The 16618-nt window shown below is 32.3% G+C and overlaps 1 protein-coding gene across 1 annotated transcript; it reads left to right on the forward strand.

Annotated features, from left to right (window-relative positions):
- Positions 1-14344: 14344 nt before the first annotated feature.
- Positions 14345-15401, forward strand: LOC134230857 (uncharacterized; the record flags this gene model as incomplete). Its single annotated transcript, XM_062712726.1, has 2 exons — positions 14345-14791; positions 14976-15401. Coding segments are annotated over exons 1-2 (873 nt in total), but the record flags the coding sequence as incomplete, so codon positions are not given.
- Positions 15402-16618: the final 1217 nt, after the last annotated feature.

A 16618-nucleotide genomic window follows, 5' to 3' on the forward strand; every position in this document is an offset into this window, starting at 1 on the left:
GTAAGCATACTATGCCGAAATAATTTAATTTTGCTCGTATTCTCGCCTCTCATTTGTTGATTTTCAAAAAGGAACGCATAACATTTTGTATAATCTGGTTTGGTATGGGGACACACCCCATTGACAACCAGCTTAATCACCATATCCATGCAATCCCCTCATTTCCAGTCCTCGGAATCCGTGGAAAATCACAGATTTAACAAATGTACCTTCACCTTTAAACAATTACTCGATCTTACCTCATGTAAACAAGCATCATGGCTGCTAGATCTATGTATCAGTTATTACCTCCCTTCGCTTCAAATCACTTCCGTTACTATGGTTGTATTATTGCGCGGTAAATTTGAACTTATAAAAAGCAACACTAATTTACATCAAAAATTGTTTAAGTATTTTTAAATTAAATAATAAGGAATGACTCTAATTCTTGGCCATATTATCGAGTATAATTAAGGAATGTTTTTAAGTTTTGTGTGAGTTATTGGTGTGTGAATCACACAGACTTGTCACGTAGGCATATTTCATGAAGTGCGCTAGCAATAATTCACACCAATAATTCACACTTATTTGAAAAACATTCCTTATATTTACATTTTACATGTTGGGATGCAACTAAAATATGCTAAATATTTGAATATCCCGCTGCCCTATTTCGTTGCATTTTTACTAACGTCGCTGCAGCCTCATTGTGACGTCACATTAACGCACGTTTCTCTGTGTAAATTTCTACGCGTGAGTATACACGAAAATGGTTTTCAAATCAATTTCACTGTTGGCTTACTAGAAAAAAACAGCGAATGTAAATACCGTATAAGTGGAAATTTTAGCGAGACGCAAATTTAGCGATTTGTTCTTTTAACTGGTATTTTATTTTTAGCAAAATGTAATTTTAGCAATTTGAAATTGATCCCTAAAGAACTTATTACAAATAAAAAGCGATAATTTTTTAAGCGATATGTAATTTTAGCGATCTCAGCACCCTCGCTAATAATGCCAAAATTAAATCCTCGCTAAAATTTCTACTTATACGGTAGTTGAAAATAATTTTCGTGTATAATCACGCGTAGAAATATATACGGAGAAACGTGCCTAACTGTGACATCACAATAGAGCTACAGCGACGTTAGTAAAAGTATAACAATATAGGACAGCGAGAAATTCAAATATTGAGTATATTTTCGGTGCTTCCAAACATGTAAAATGTATATTATATAAGTAATGTTTTTAAATTTAGTGTGAATTATTGGTGTGAGAATCACACAGAGTTGCACGTAGGCATATTTTTCATGAAGCGCTAGGGCGCTTCATATAATATGCCTACGTGACAAGTCTGTGTGATTCACACACCAATAAAACTTAAAAAACATTCCTTAATTATACTCGATAATATGGCCAAAAATTAGAGTCATTCTTTAAATTGTGCATAGCCTCCATTTTTGAGGAAAATCCGACAACGCCCATACCGGGTAGTGAACTCACGACCCCGAGATTGTCAGTCCGACGCGCTACTGATTATACACGCCACAGACGCCGTTATCTATAGTATTTTACTATAATATATATATATATATATATATATATATATATATATATATATATATATATATATATATATATATATATATATATATATATATATATTAGTTTCAAATATTGTATTATTAAAAAATAAACAAAATAATTCTTCTAAAATAGTTTCTTGCAACCCCCCTTCCTTCACTCAAATAATATTCTCTAAAACTAACTGTAGATTATGCCTAAAGCATGGAACGTTCAAAATTAAAGAAAATATTTTGACGTACATGTTGCATAAGGTGACGTCATAATAGAGTAGACGAATGTTACATTGGGAATGAAGAAAATATTGCCGTTTTTATACAGTAACAACAATCAACATAATAATAACAATAGTGTTGTGTTTTGCGTGCACTATGCCTAAATAGTAGTCAGGGTTTGACACATAGTGCATTCGCCTCCGGCTCGTGCATCATGTGTCAAACCCTGACTACTATTTAGACATAGTGCACGCAACACTATTATATAAATATAAAATTAATACTATTCACAAAAATAATTTTACTTTTAAAACTTTTTTTCATTGGATAAAAATTATGCTTGCAACATGTACTTTAAATTTATGCAAGCTTAGGTCAATTACGATTTTAGTTACTTGGGAATAGGCCTGGGGGTCATTAAACTAAGACGAGCTCACTTTTGAATTTGAACATATTTTATTATGTAAAATACATAATTGGATTGGGCAGCAGGCATAGCCTATATGAGCCCTCTCCAAAGGTACAAGGTTAATTAATACACATATAGTAACAGGTTTATATATGACCAATAAGTTGTATACAGACACAAATTTAAATAGAACATAGGGGAAAGAAAGATACATGAGTAAAGATAGAAAAGGAAAAAAACAACATATGAATACCGGTTTATAAATGTGGAAATGAATTGATCGAAAAAATGAGAACTACAGCAATTTATAAACATACAATGAATGTGTATTTAACTTAAAACATAAACTGGAATAAGTATTACATAGTTACACTTCATTTATGAAACCTTTTGGTTTGTGATATATAATTGTGAACACAATCAAATAATTTCATATTTTTTGCATATGATATACTACTATCACCAAATAATAAAAGATTAAGGGAAATAGGAATAGGATTTTGCAGGTCTATACTAGATATACAGTGAAAAAGAGTGTTTCTTTGCTCAACATAACATGGGCATTCAAAGAAAAAATGATATGCATTTTCTATATGAAAATCACAATTTTCACATTTTGAGCTATCACTTATATAATCTTTCTGTAAATCTGCATTTAAACTACTAGCATTATTTCTTAGCTGACATCGAATAATATTTTGACTACGATTTCCATGATTAAAAAGTTTATTGGGTGTTCTATAATGAGTCTTTTTAATAGCATTAATGAAAGAAGATAGTGTTGGTAAACTCCTAATATGGTACGGTAAACTATTCCATAATTTAATTGTAGATGGGAAATAACTATTCATATATGATGTAGTCCTCGTCTGAGGAATAAGAAAAGCAAGACCGTCATTGTTTCTTAATGAATATGTTGTTTGGGGTGGAATACAAGGTCTTAGAAGATCTTGAAGGTACTGTGGTGCTAACCCATACACAATTTTGTAAAATAATATTAATTTATGTACTTTCCTTCTGTCAGATAATGTATTCCAACCCAATTCATCATATAAAAGTGATCTTGATGAGTTCACTCTCATTCCTGTAATAATTCTTGCAGCAGTAATTTGAACTTCTTCCAATAGAGATGACTCCTTTTCATTACAATTATCCCAAACAACATCACCATATTCTAAAACTGGTCTAATAAATGACATATATATTTTTATTAGCGCGTCTCGACAAAGGGAATGTTTTAACATTCGTAGAACATTTAACCGTTTACATGCTTTTTCATAAGTAATTTGTATGTGAGATTTCCAATTTGCATCACACTGAAAATTTAGTCCCAAATGTGTGTGATTTTCCGATGGCTCAATTAAGGGGCCATTTAAACCAAATTTAACATTGGGATGAGAAAAATGCTTTCTGGAAAAATTTACATTCACTGTTTTCTTGGGGTTAAAATCAACTTTCCATTGTTTTGACCACTGATCCAACTTTTCTAAATCTTTTGTTAATGAGTTTGCAGCACTAACAATGTCATTATCAACAATAATGTAGAGTGAAGTATCATCAGCAAATAAGCGGACATTATTTGTTAAATTTGAAGAAATATCATTAATATATAATAAGAATAAGAAAGGACCTAGAACAGATCCTTGGGGGACACCTGCACTAATTGGTCTAAGAGTTGATGTATAACCATCAAGGACCACTCTTTGTCTTCTGTTTACTAAGTAGTTTTTGACCCAATTTAGGATTTGATCTGATATTCCAATTTCCTTTAATTTAAATATAATTCCTTCATGCCAGACCCTATCAAATGCTTTAGAAATATCACAAAACACAAACCGTACATCCCGGCCTTTATCAAGATTGGATATAATAGTATTATAGATTTCCACCAACTGATTACTGGTTGAGTGCCAGTTTGAAAAGCAGACTGGAACTTATATAGTATATCGTTCTCAAGTATATAGTTGTGCAGATGCTTGACAATAATTTTTTCTAATAATTTGCAAACAACAGATGTTACTGATATTGGTCTATAGTTATTGACATCATCTGCATTTCCTTTATTTTTATAAACAGGAGTAACTTGGGCAATTTTCCAAATATTAGGAAGAGTTCCATTGTTTAGTGATATATTAAATAATTTTGTCAGTGGTTTGTAGATTGATTGTGCAGTAGATTTTAAAATTCGAGGTGAAACACCATCAGGACCTGATGGCTTACATGTATTGATGATTTGTAACTGGTCTAAGACTTCATTTTCTGTAATTCTAATTGTTTCCATATGATGTAAGGGGGGACCTGGTCCCTGGGGTGGTAAATCAGGCTCATCGTTAATGCAAGAGATATTTGTAAAGAATTTGTTTATAGCATTGGCCTTGTCTATGGGATGAAACAGCGTTTGGCCATCGACCTTAAGAGGAGGTGTTGGCTTATGTTTATTGTTTAGTTTGGATAATGATTTCACTATTCTCCACCATTTACCAGGTGGTATTGTTTTATTTATCTGCTCTGTAAGTTTTTTGTTATAATTTTGCCGAGAAATTCTAATTTCATCAATGACCTGATTTCGCAGGTATCTATACTTTTCCCAGTGAAGTGGATTTTTTGATTTGACAGCTTTACGATGGATTCGATTTCGTTTTCTCATCAATTTTCTAATTGTACTATTCATAAATACTTTGTCCTTTGGTCGAATTGTAATTACTTTTGTAGGGATGTGTTTATTTATGCCTTTGGTTAATACTTCTGTAAAATTAGAGTACATTTCATCTACATCAGTAGTATTGAAAACTTCTGAATCCCAATTTATATTTTCTAAATCATTATTGAGGTTATTGTAATCAGCATTACTATAATCAAAAATTTCTCTCTTATATGCATGTTGTTTGTGTATATTGAATTTCAGGTCCAGTCCAACAAGGGAATGTGAACTACAAAATGGGGCTGAAACAAATGTACTATCAACCAAAGTTGGATTACTAGTAATTATAAGATCTATGCAAGTACCCTCAGTTTTTGTAAAATTGGTTGGACAATCGATTAAATTTGTTAAATTTAATTTTTGTAGCATTAGTTTGAAACTGCTACTTTGATTTGACAAAACATTAACATTAAAATCTCCTAGTAGGAATATTGGGAGATTACATTCAAGTGCCTTTTCCAAATTTGAGCTAAATAAGTCCCAATAGCTAGCTAGTGAAGATGGGGGCCTATAAAGTACAGCTAATAAAATTTTTTTGTTGCCATTATGTATTTCTGACCACAGAATTTCTAATCCATCAATTAACAAATCCATTCGAAAATGGTAAGCCAATTGGTCCGAAATGTATATAGCAACACCACCGCCATGTCTATTTCTATCTTTTCGAATAGGTGGGTGAAATCCTTCTATTGAAATATTTTCATTACTTATGCTATTATCTAAATGCGTTTCACTAAGGGTAATAATATCATATGTTGATAACTCTGAAGTTATGATATCCAATTTTGGTAGTAGACTACAAACATTGTTATGGACTATACTTAAAGGTTTGCTACTATGGCTACTTTTAATAAAACTGGGGCCAGGATTGGTCTCTATGCACCCTAATATTAACAGTATATATATAATAATACGACGAAAATGTAGATTTAAACATACACAAAAATCTAACTGATAGTTTATCCATGACATCCTAAAAATAGTTATAATCACCTTAATCATTTGTGTCAAAAATCATTATATTTGATTTGGATGGCATGGATTCACACATCGGATATGCTGTGTATAAAAGTAAAAATGAAACCGGTATGGTTGGAATAAGACAAAACGCATAAGAAACAAGTTTGGCTTTCCAGAAAGCCTGAAATGTCATCTCTTTGGGCTTCATTTATGTCACAGAATAAACAGTTAATTGAATGTAACTTTTTTCAGCACTATCAAGATTGAATAAATGGAGAGGTACCCTCTCTGATGACACGTGTCTGTAATTCTAAATTTATGTGAAAAAATGTTTTAATTTATTATTACAAATATTTTTTTGTTTAATGTATTTAGAAATTGTTATTGTACAACTAGCTATAAGCAGTATTCGAAAAATTTGTAAGCATTTTTTTTTTTACAAGAAGTTGGAAAAAACCCTTAGCGTTCCTTTTGACCTTACATATATATTTATACGTACTAGTATTTCACAGCTTCTTACTCTGACAGCAGACAAAAGCGCTAACTTTATAATTCAGACCCTTTCCTTTCCAAAGATTTTCTTTAATCTTCTCATTCCTTTAAGTGACATGCTCATCGAACACCAATGGGATATAAAGGAGAAAATGAATTAAACTTACGTAAAAAAGTTTACTTTTCAGAATTTTAACTTTTAACAGCACTGGCTAATTTGAGGGGGGGGGGGGGGGCAGGTTCACCCTTGTTGTGTCCAAAATATACATAAGATTTCATAATTCACATTTTGTGTGAGGCTGTATGCCCCTACCCTGAATCCTCTTTTCAAAGATTCCTGTATCCGCCACTGTTAACGCTTTATAAAATATAAGCACATGCACAAGGCCCTGTCGAAATATAGCATAGGATAGAGAAAACTGCCATCAACGTAATTAACTTGAAAGCACATACAATATAAAATCTACATTAACACACTTTTATATAGCTTATCCAAAGGAATAACACCCACATGATGTTAAATACAGGTAAGTAATAACATTTAACATAAAATTAAGCATTTATAAATTATCTGAAAAATTTGCCAACTCTGAACTTAAGCTGTTTTAGGAATACAGGTGTTGTACCATTATACTGATCGTCAAAATTCACGTGCAATGCGTTTATTTCTGTGTTTTGTTTTAGAAAACTTTATTTGCATACTAAAAATAAACAATTACTTTTGTAAATGTTAAAATAAATTTGATTTGATTTTGGTTTTTTTGTGAATTCTTGGATCCACGCCTCGGCTGCAGAGGATATTTACACACGCGCTGACCTAGTTAGAAGATTCTATCTTGTTCTGACCATCATTTACGCAATAGCCAAGAAGACTACCGGGGTATATATAAGAACATACAGTGTATATTTTGAAGTCAAGACTCCGCAATCCAGTCGATTGTGTGTGTCTAACTCTCTCTGATTTCTGTGCAGCTTGTTTTCTTTATCGATAGAAATAAAGTAGATCGCTCATTGTTGTCTGACGTCTTGGCGTCAGACAGTACTAGATTTAACCAGGGCTTATTTATGCAGTCGTTCCATTAATTTGTTTAGATAATTCGATGATGGAAGTTTCGATACATACATCATCTCCAAAGGCGCATGTAGTTCGGCCAAGGAGGAAATGCGCTTTTCTTCTTTTATTTACTTAACTGGGTACGTAGTGCAATATTTTCTATTGGTTGCCCTGCTCCCTTCATGTGAATGCAACGATTATATTTTTGGACGATTACACGTAAATTAGTTTGCGTCTTCTTGGTTCTTTTCCTACAGACTTCAGAATTCCATCCATCAATTAACATGCGTGTTAAGTAGAAAATCATTTGTACAGTACATCAGATGGTTTGAGAAACAATGTTTTCAAGAACAGCAGGGGGAATGGTCAACGTGTGTAACGCTCTGCCGAGATTGTTATCGCTGTTTACAGCTGGTTTATACGCGGCATTTAAGTGATCAAACAAAGATCTTCCAATTGATATCATTTACAAACTTCATTTTATTTTGTTTGTTGAATGAAGAAATCAGTATAAGGTCCCGGATTTCCAAAGCAATGGAGTCAATAAAAGTGCAATTGATGCAAATCATCCATATTTTTTTTTTTTGGTAATTTTATTTAACATGTTACATGTACAAATCCCCTCTTGTAGAGAAAAAAAATGAAATAAAATAAAACGTAGTATTGATAAGAAAAGAAAGGTGTTGTTGCAAATAAATTGTGCTCAGTAAATTTATCTTCACCATGATTTAAAAGAAATTGAGTTGCCATGGCAATATTGTTTACACATGGTCTTTTAAAGATAGATTACCGAACAAAAGAAACTATGTAACATATTATAATTATTGATTTCTTTCAGCTTTATGAATTTAAGCAAATCACGTCAGACGAGCTTTTTAGGAAAGCTAATACTTGTTTACATCTCTATATTTAGAAAATAGCATCAACTCGGTGTTCCTTGGATGACCTCGCACTGTTTGGATTCAACCGAGGATTGCCGACTGTTAAATGGCAGCTTACACTGGGACTTCACATCCGGAAATCAAACTTAATGTGTGTCATCTCTCGAGAGAGATGAAAATACGCATCGTATTCTTTTCTAAATTTTTCTTGGCTTTCAAATAGGCCAAAACCGAAAGTAGATCACACACTTCTTAGCTAGTTCTAAAAGAAAACCAGTTTACAGGCTACTTGGAACTCCTTGTGTAGATTCTCACTTGAGATATTGAAAAACATCGAGGATTCCCGAAAGATTAATGGAGGCTTACACTAGGACTTCACTTCCGGCATACAATCTTAATATGTCATCTCCCGAGGGAGATGACAATGAATACGAACTGAACAAAAAACATATATACAAAAAACACAAATTTGACTTGTAAACACAAGAGTATCAGTAAACTGAGTATGAAAACGTAAGAACACATTTACAAAAAGGTACAGTATGGGATTTGGTGTATTAAGCCATACAAAAATATAGTGTTTAGGTAAACATCTATTTATAGAAAAGTATTTACCCTAGTATGGGAAAAACCCTTACTAAAAATAATACATTTAAGATATTGCAGAATAGACTTCTGAAACTTATGAAAGATGGAGTCCAGTTATATCCAAGTGAGAAGAGAGGTATGTGTGACACAAAGTTGTCTTATATTTATTTGAACACTGCCGCAGCTGGAGTAGAGGTTTGAGGGCCGCGCATAATGTTGCCCTCTAATTTTTCGATGTCCGAATATCGCGTGATCGTCCATCTTTTCCTGCTATGGGTTTTCGCAATGATTTTTCCATCGTACGTCCACACTGACTCGACAAGATGGTCTTTGAGCAGTTTTTTTGTGCTTATTAAGAGGCCCATTCGTCGTTTTGTCAGGGCTTCATTTATGAAAATTTTGTGTTCATTCATTTCATTTTTGTTGTATTCTTTCAGATTACTCTTATTTGCATAGACAAGTGCCTTGTCTCGATATGAAGTAAATTTCACTATGATATCTCTGGGGCGGTTCTCTTGCTGCTTGCCTACACGATGGGTTCGATCAATCTTACGAGCTCACTTTTGATCTCAGTCTCACTTTAACCAAAGGAATCAATTGTGGAAAAGTGAGACTGAGATCAAAAATGAACTCGTCTAAGTTTTATGGCCCCCAGGCCAGATTTGCTCAGATAGCCTTTTTTCTCAATATATTTTTACACTTTTTACAAAATACATGTCGGTCCCAACATATTAAGCATACCTGGCATTGTCCATACTCACGATCCTCATATGAATTATCAATGAAAGTTAATCAGAATCATAAGCAAAGTAGATCACTCCTTTTTCGGTATTTGTAAGATGTTTATTAAAAAAAAACAAATATCCCACGGAGGATAGCAATAGTTGAGCTTTGTATTGGTCATCTTTCCAAGTTTCATGTACGTCTAGTATATAACACTCCGAAACTATTCGACATATCACATATTTATGGTGACCGAGTGGTCAAATTATGCAATCTACGACTTGTATGGGGCTTGTTACAGTTAAAACAGCAAAAGCAAATGTTTGTCTTTTATATCCAATAATTAAAACTTGACTAAACTTTGTAAAAAAAAATATACATTGTAACTCAAACAATTTCACATTCAGTAATTGTAACGTAAAGGGGGGGGGGGGGGTAATTTCTTGGAAAACACAACACATGGGAGAGTTGCAAAATAAAATAAAATTAGGGATGTCAACGAGTACCCGGTTAACTTTTATAAGTTTGCAAATTAAACAAAGTCAAAAAATTTTTTACCATAGAAGTTGGAATGGGAGAGGATTTTTCCCTGTAATGTACATGACACAATTAGAATAAGAATATATATACACTGATAGTAGAGAAATAAAATGTAGCAGGTCAAGTAGTCTTAAGAGTTATCTCCCTGTCTTGGGATTGTTCTGATCCGCCTCATTATGTGGGAGGGGTGTATCAGCAACATGGTCTTCTTTTACCAATGCTACTTTCTTACCCTCCAATGACTCAATGCAGGGATGGGATAATGGTAATGTGTAATGGTAATTGACTGTAATTAATTACAAAATTCAATGTAATTGAAAGTAATGTGTAATTGACCAAATTTTCAATTACAAGTAACGGTAATTTAATTAATTACTTTCCAAAAAGGCATGTAATTCACAATTACTTTTCAATTACATTCAATTACACTGATTTTAAATAAATGAAAAATAGTCTCCTCTCCCTCAGTTTCATAAGCATTTTTTATGAAAGGTTAATAACTTATATTTTGGACCAAAAATTTTAATAGTAAAATTTCTTGAAAATAAATTCCCTTTTTATGTCAATTGTTGTTTAAATACAATGCCCCTTTCATTTAAAAAAAAACTTTTAAATCAAGTTAAATTTTGTAAAGTTTACCAATAAAATTCATATTTTGATTATTTTAATTAATTAATCCATATGAAAATAAAAAGTCCAATGGCTTCTAATCCTTTTTGGCCGGTTGCGTATCTATGGCTCAGATAAGTACAGCTCAGTGGTTGAACTGTGGATCACGTAAGCCGGGTTTAAACCCCAGTTGAGTCGGGTTTACCTGAGTCGCGTTTCTGTTGCACGCTGTAAAACTGAGTAAGGTTTAACTAATCTTGACTTACTTATATATAATGTTGAAGGATAATAGGTTTTCTAATATTACAGCACCTCAAAACAAGTTTTAATATACTAGTAACTGGTTGAAAATTAAAAGCATACTAGTATATTTAAAAGCAAAGATATATATTGATGTTAAATTGTAAATTAAAAATGCCGAGAAATACAATAGAATTTAATTCAAATCACGACATCTTTCATCGAAACCTAAATCATAAGAAAATATGAAATCGCAAACAGAATAAAGCTTTGCAAAAGACTGAATAGAAGAAAACAGAGATGGGGGTCTTTGGACTAAGTAATTTAGAAACATTACCAAAACACAAGATATAGGTAAATAATAAAGCAACAATGTATAAATTTAGATTTTTTTAGTTTAAAATCAAATTTTAAAAAAAAATTATAATACATTACTTTTTAGTAAACACATATTAGTTATGTTTTTGAGAGAATTTTATAAAGCTGCAAACTTATAAGGGACGGACATGCCTCCCCCGGCCCATTTTATACGGCCATGTGGATAGCCTAATTAATCAGATAACTGAAAGACTTTTTATCTCTAGAAAATTCGACATTATTAGAAATAATTGGAATGTGTATCATCAGCTGTTCGAAAGTGTAAAATTCGTAATTTGATTTAAATTTGGAACATGTATATTAGAAAGTTTCTATATAATTCCTGTTCATGAACATTAATGTTTTTTTAAAAGTATCTTCCAAAACTTTATACTACAGCTACATCAGTGTTAAAACGGCACATTGAACAGCTGTTGAAGATTTGTGTAAAAAGAAAAAATCCCCATGTGATATGGCCATAAAAATTTTTCTTGTAGAGTAGCTTTTCTAATACTGCAAAATCCATGAATGCAATTATTACCATAAAACATTTCTGCAACATCGAAATATTTCAAAATATCGAAATATACTATCCAAAAATCCATGGAAACATTATTAAGCTGGGTTTAAACCACCCCTACACCAGGTTCAGAATTTACCGTAATTCTGAGCCGTACTCAGCCAATCCTTACATGTGTGCAACGCGAAAACTTGGATTTAAACCTGGAATCATTGATCGTAGGTTTAAATCCGAGATACGCAACCGGCCATTTGTTGGCCATATCTTCAGCTTGTGTTGGAAGTTATTAACAGGTGCTAATTAGTGTCTTGGGGTCATATACTTATTCGGTTTGTTCCCGTTTTGCACACATTTGAGTTACAGGTAATTAAAAAATGTGTGAAAAACGGGAGTATGACAAGGTGAAATAATTACTTAATTGCTATAGTCTATACCATACTTAGTATGATATACTTAGTATGTATGTGAAAGGTGAACTTATATTGAAAAAATAAGAGAATAAATACAAAGTTAATGTATTTGATATTTATTGAGTATAATTAATTCTTATTCTCTATTTTCTTTATTATTTTTATATCTTTAATTCATTTAGAATTTTATTGAAAAGTATTCCTTTTTTTTAAATTGGACTTAATAAATAATATTGAATAAATATTAATAATTTATTAATTTGTAATTTATTAATTTATTCAATAAAATAAAATATTTTCCCATAAATATATATAGAATTTTAACAAAATGCTCATAAAATTGTAATAAACCTCTTAAGAATACATTATGCTAAATCAGGTATTCACAGGTAAATCCAAAACAAAAATCGGACTATAATTGCTATCAAAACACTCTTCACACCTATTGTCTATACCTAATTATCAAATGTGTGCAAAACGGGAACACACCACTTATTCCTAAATAAACATTTTTCACACCTTTGACTTTGTTGGTGTTTTTATACATACTCTTTGACTTTAAATTGTAGTTTGGCACAGAATAAGTCAAATACCCACATGTTAAGGTAAACCTATGTTGCTGAAATAAGGAAATATAAAGGCAAATTAAAGCATTTAAAGTACATTTAGCATAAATTTATCACTTGTTGTATGGGAAAGCTTAAAAATGATTCCAAAATTTAAACAAATGAATTAAGGTAAAACCATCCGTAAACTTTCTACTAGTCAGTATCTACATGTGTGCATTTTTCTCACAAATACCCCAGTGGAAAGAATCTTCAGCATGGCAGGAAAATCTTCAAATTAATCGAAGATATATATAAGGTTACGGGACACGGTATTTGAAAAATGTATGAAGCTTTTAATAATGTTATAATTGTAAAAATGTTGTAAAATAATCTGTTTTAAATGTTAAGGCATATACATGACTATTTACTTTTATACGTGTATTCTTGAATGTAATTTGTAATTTAATTAATTACATTTGCAAAGTAATTGTAATTTAATTAATTACATTTCAAAATCCATGTAATGGTAATGGTAATTTAATTGAAGGTTTTGGGAAAGTAATTGTACTTAAATTAATTACTTTCCTATGTAATTGACCCCATCCCTGACTCAATGATTAAGAAGGTTAATATATGGGGGAAATCTGCTGATGGAAAACAGAAGAGCAATTCTGACTTAAATGAGCAGTGTGGCCCATGGACTTCTGTTTCTTAGCAACAACATATACAAAGAAATTTACCATAGGAGAAATAAATTTGTTGTTAAAGAACAGCAGGGTCATATTGGCTTAGGTGAATATTGTGGCCCATGTGCCTCTTGTTTTTGAAAATGACATGCAACATGAAAGTTTTTCTCTCATTGTGTACACGTGTTGTAAGGGTCTTACTTGAAAGTACATAGCTTGATGGTATTATCTGCCAAGAATTTTGAAAGGAGACGAAAACCCCTTTTGCAAGCAAAAATGAATACCACAGAACAAATGCATGAAATGATATATTTCCAAATTGAACTTAGTGACATATGAATAAACCTAGTTTAAAACTACCTCTTTATATCAGGACTTATTAACGTACACCTGTTTGTTCACTGTGCGTATCATGTAATATGATATATCAATTTAAAGTCCAAATCACTTCACAGTGTATAGCTACCTTAACTTAACCTAAAATCTAGGTCGAATTAGGAGACATTCAACAAACATAGCCGTCAGTACACCCAAATATCCACAGGGCTCCCCTCAAGAGCATATCGAAATGTGTGAAATCCATGATTTACCTGTTGATGTTATATGTGAGGACTGTGATGAATTCATTTGTGCCAAGTGTGCCAAAACAAATCATAGAGATCATGATTGGAACACCCTATCCACAGCAGCCACTCAAAGGAGGAGAGATCTGAACAAATTTCTGAGGAAGATCAAGGAGGAGGATTGGCCTAGGATTGATGAAAAAATGGAGAATACGTCAAAACAGATGACAGAAAATGAAGAACTTTGTGACTGAGATTAAAAAGCTTCAAAAGCATTTTGATGAGATAATGGCCAGGTTGACAGAAATCAGGAAAAATAATGAACAAAGACTGAGAGATAATTTGGAGGAAAGAAATAGAAAGCTAAACAGTGTGAAATCTAAGCTAGACAAGAAGAAGAAAGAAATGGAAGAGATGGTAAAGTTTATGGAGGATAACAAGAGCATCATGTCGGAATACGGCTTCATTGACAACCACAGGGAACTGTCAAAAATTCTGTCTGTTCTAGATTTTTATGTGGATATGAAAAGTTGTGAACTTTCAATGAGATACAGTAAAAGAGAAATCAGAGATGAAGTACTGGAGAATATGATAGGAAAAAATCTAAATTTAGACAATATCAGTTTGACTGAAACGGATTCATTTAAATATGGAGATGATTTAATAGTCGTATTGGGGGCATTGTGTGAAGATCAGTGTTACATAAGAGAATTTCAGTCAGATTACATTGAACAAGTAAACAAAGAGGGTGAGAAAAATATAAATATAACATCAAAGCTAATGATATATGTTTGACTGATACTGGTGGTGTTTATTTTACTGACACCAGTAACAAGTCCATCAGCCGTCTGTCACCATCAGGATCTGTCTCTACAGTCACCAGTACAGATCCACTTTAACCAGAATATGAATCTATCAGTCAGTGGACGGTGGACTACTGGTCACCTTGAGAGACAAGGAATCAGATCCTTACAAATTTGAGTCACACAGCAGACGTCTGGTGAGACATATCACAGTAACAGGTGATGTCATCCATGAGTATGAGTACCAGGAGGACGGTCAGACCAGACTGTTTACATGGCCACTTAGTGTCACACAGAACAGTGACATCTGTGTTGTAAACTGTACAAGCCGCGCTACAGGTGAACTAATGATTATGTCCCCCTCTGGGCATATAAAGTATGTCTACTGTGGACAGAATCTGGCAGTAAGACAATCTGATGTAGTATGCGACTCTCTTTGTAACATTCTTGTTACAGACCTAGTAAACAAACAAAGCCATCTGCTGAATCCTGACGGGGAGTTCCTGAAGTTCTTACTGACAGAAAATGAAGTGAACCTTCCAGTCAGATTATCACTATATAAGTCTAAACTGTAGGTCCGATATGAAGGACATGTCAAAGTGTTTCAGTACAGAATACTAGTATAATATACTTGAATTGTGATTAGTTTTACTCAGATGAAATCATAACAAGACCATTAACTGAGAGCAGACTCAAGTAATAATTTCAAACCAAAATAACTTTTTAAAGTAATACACGCTGATGTATTTTTTGTGTGAAACAAAATGATTAAATGATTTGAAACACATGAAGTGTAAAAAAATAAATACTTTCCACAAAATTTTACTAGAGAAGTCGTTGCACTTCAAATAAATTAAGCAATATCTGCAATTAAAAATATAGTCTTTTCAGGAATAGTGATGAAGGAAGTGATTATTTCTTTAAGTAAACATATCTGTTTAAGAATCTCCTCAATGTACATGATGTAATGTTTCATTATTTCCTTTAGCTTTATCACACATATATTTTCCAACATTGTACTGCGATATTATTCAGTGTACTAGGCTGGAGGAAAATTAATTAAGTAAAGCAAGGTTTTGGGATTTTATTTATTTTGTATTTTTCAAATTATTAGATAAGATTATAGATTCTTAGAAATAAAAAAAATCTTTTTAACAAATATAAAATCCCCCACCCCACCCCACCCCTTTCATTCTCAAATTCAACCTAATCTCTTTTTGTGACACTTCATAATCTTAGAAAAATTCTGTTTCTGTTACCTTTATTCATAAAATTCTAAAGAGATATTTTATGTAAGAAAGGATATTTTGCCATATCGAAAGTTAATTTTACTTAATACACACAATTATCATTATAGGGTTCGTTAAAATTTATTGCTAAAAACTTGTTTACATGTGCATGTTGCCGGAAAAACTCAGTTTGCGATCGTTAAATCAGCATTAACAGTCGAAAATACAAAATTAAAAGATAGCTATTCCCTAATTTAAATTTAACACACTGTAGAAGAATGGAGTTTTCTAAGCCTACCACATCCCTAACTTTGCTATGTCATTTCTCTTTTTTTTTTAATTTTGTCCACCATTTTGGTTATAATTTAAAATTAACAAAATTAGAGGTGTCAGTTTGACACAACTGCCCCCTCTGACATGCAGCAAATGTTCAGTATGTGAAAGTCCAAGGGTGTGAAAATAATGATGGTTGGAAACGGCATAAAATGATACATTTGTTTTTATTTATTTATTTTTGAACAAAATCTAAG

Source organism: Saccostrea cucullata, unplaced genomic scaffold (genome assembly GCF_032062105.1).
Source record: "Saccostrea cucullata isolate Sc308-1 unplaced genomic scaffold, CSIRO_AGI_Scuc_v1 ctg1919, whole genome shotgun sequence".
Lineage (NCBI taxonomy): Eukaryota > Metazoa > Mollusca > Bivalvia > Ostreida > Ostreidae > Saccostrea > Saccostrea cuccullata.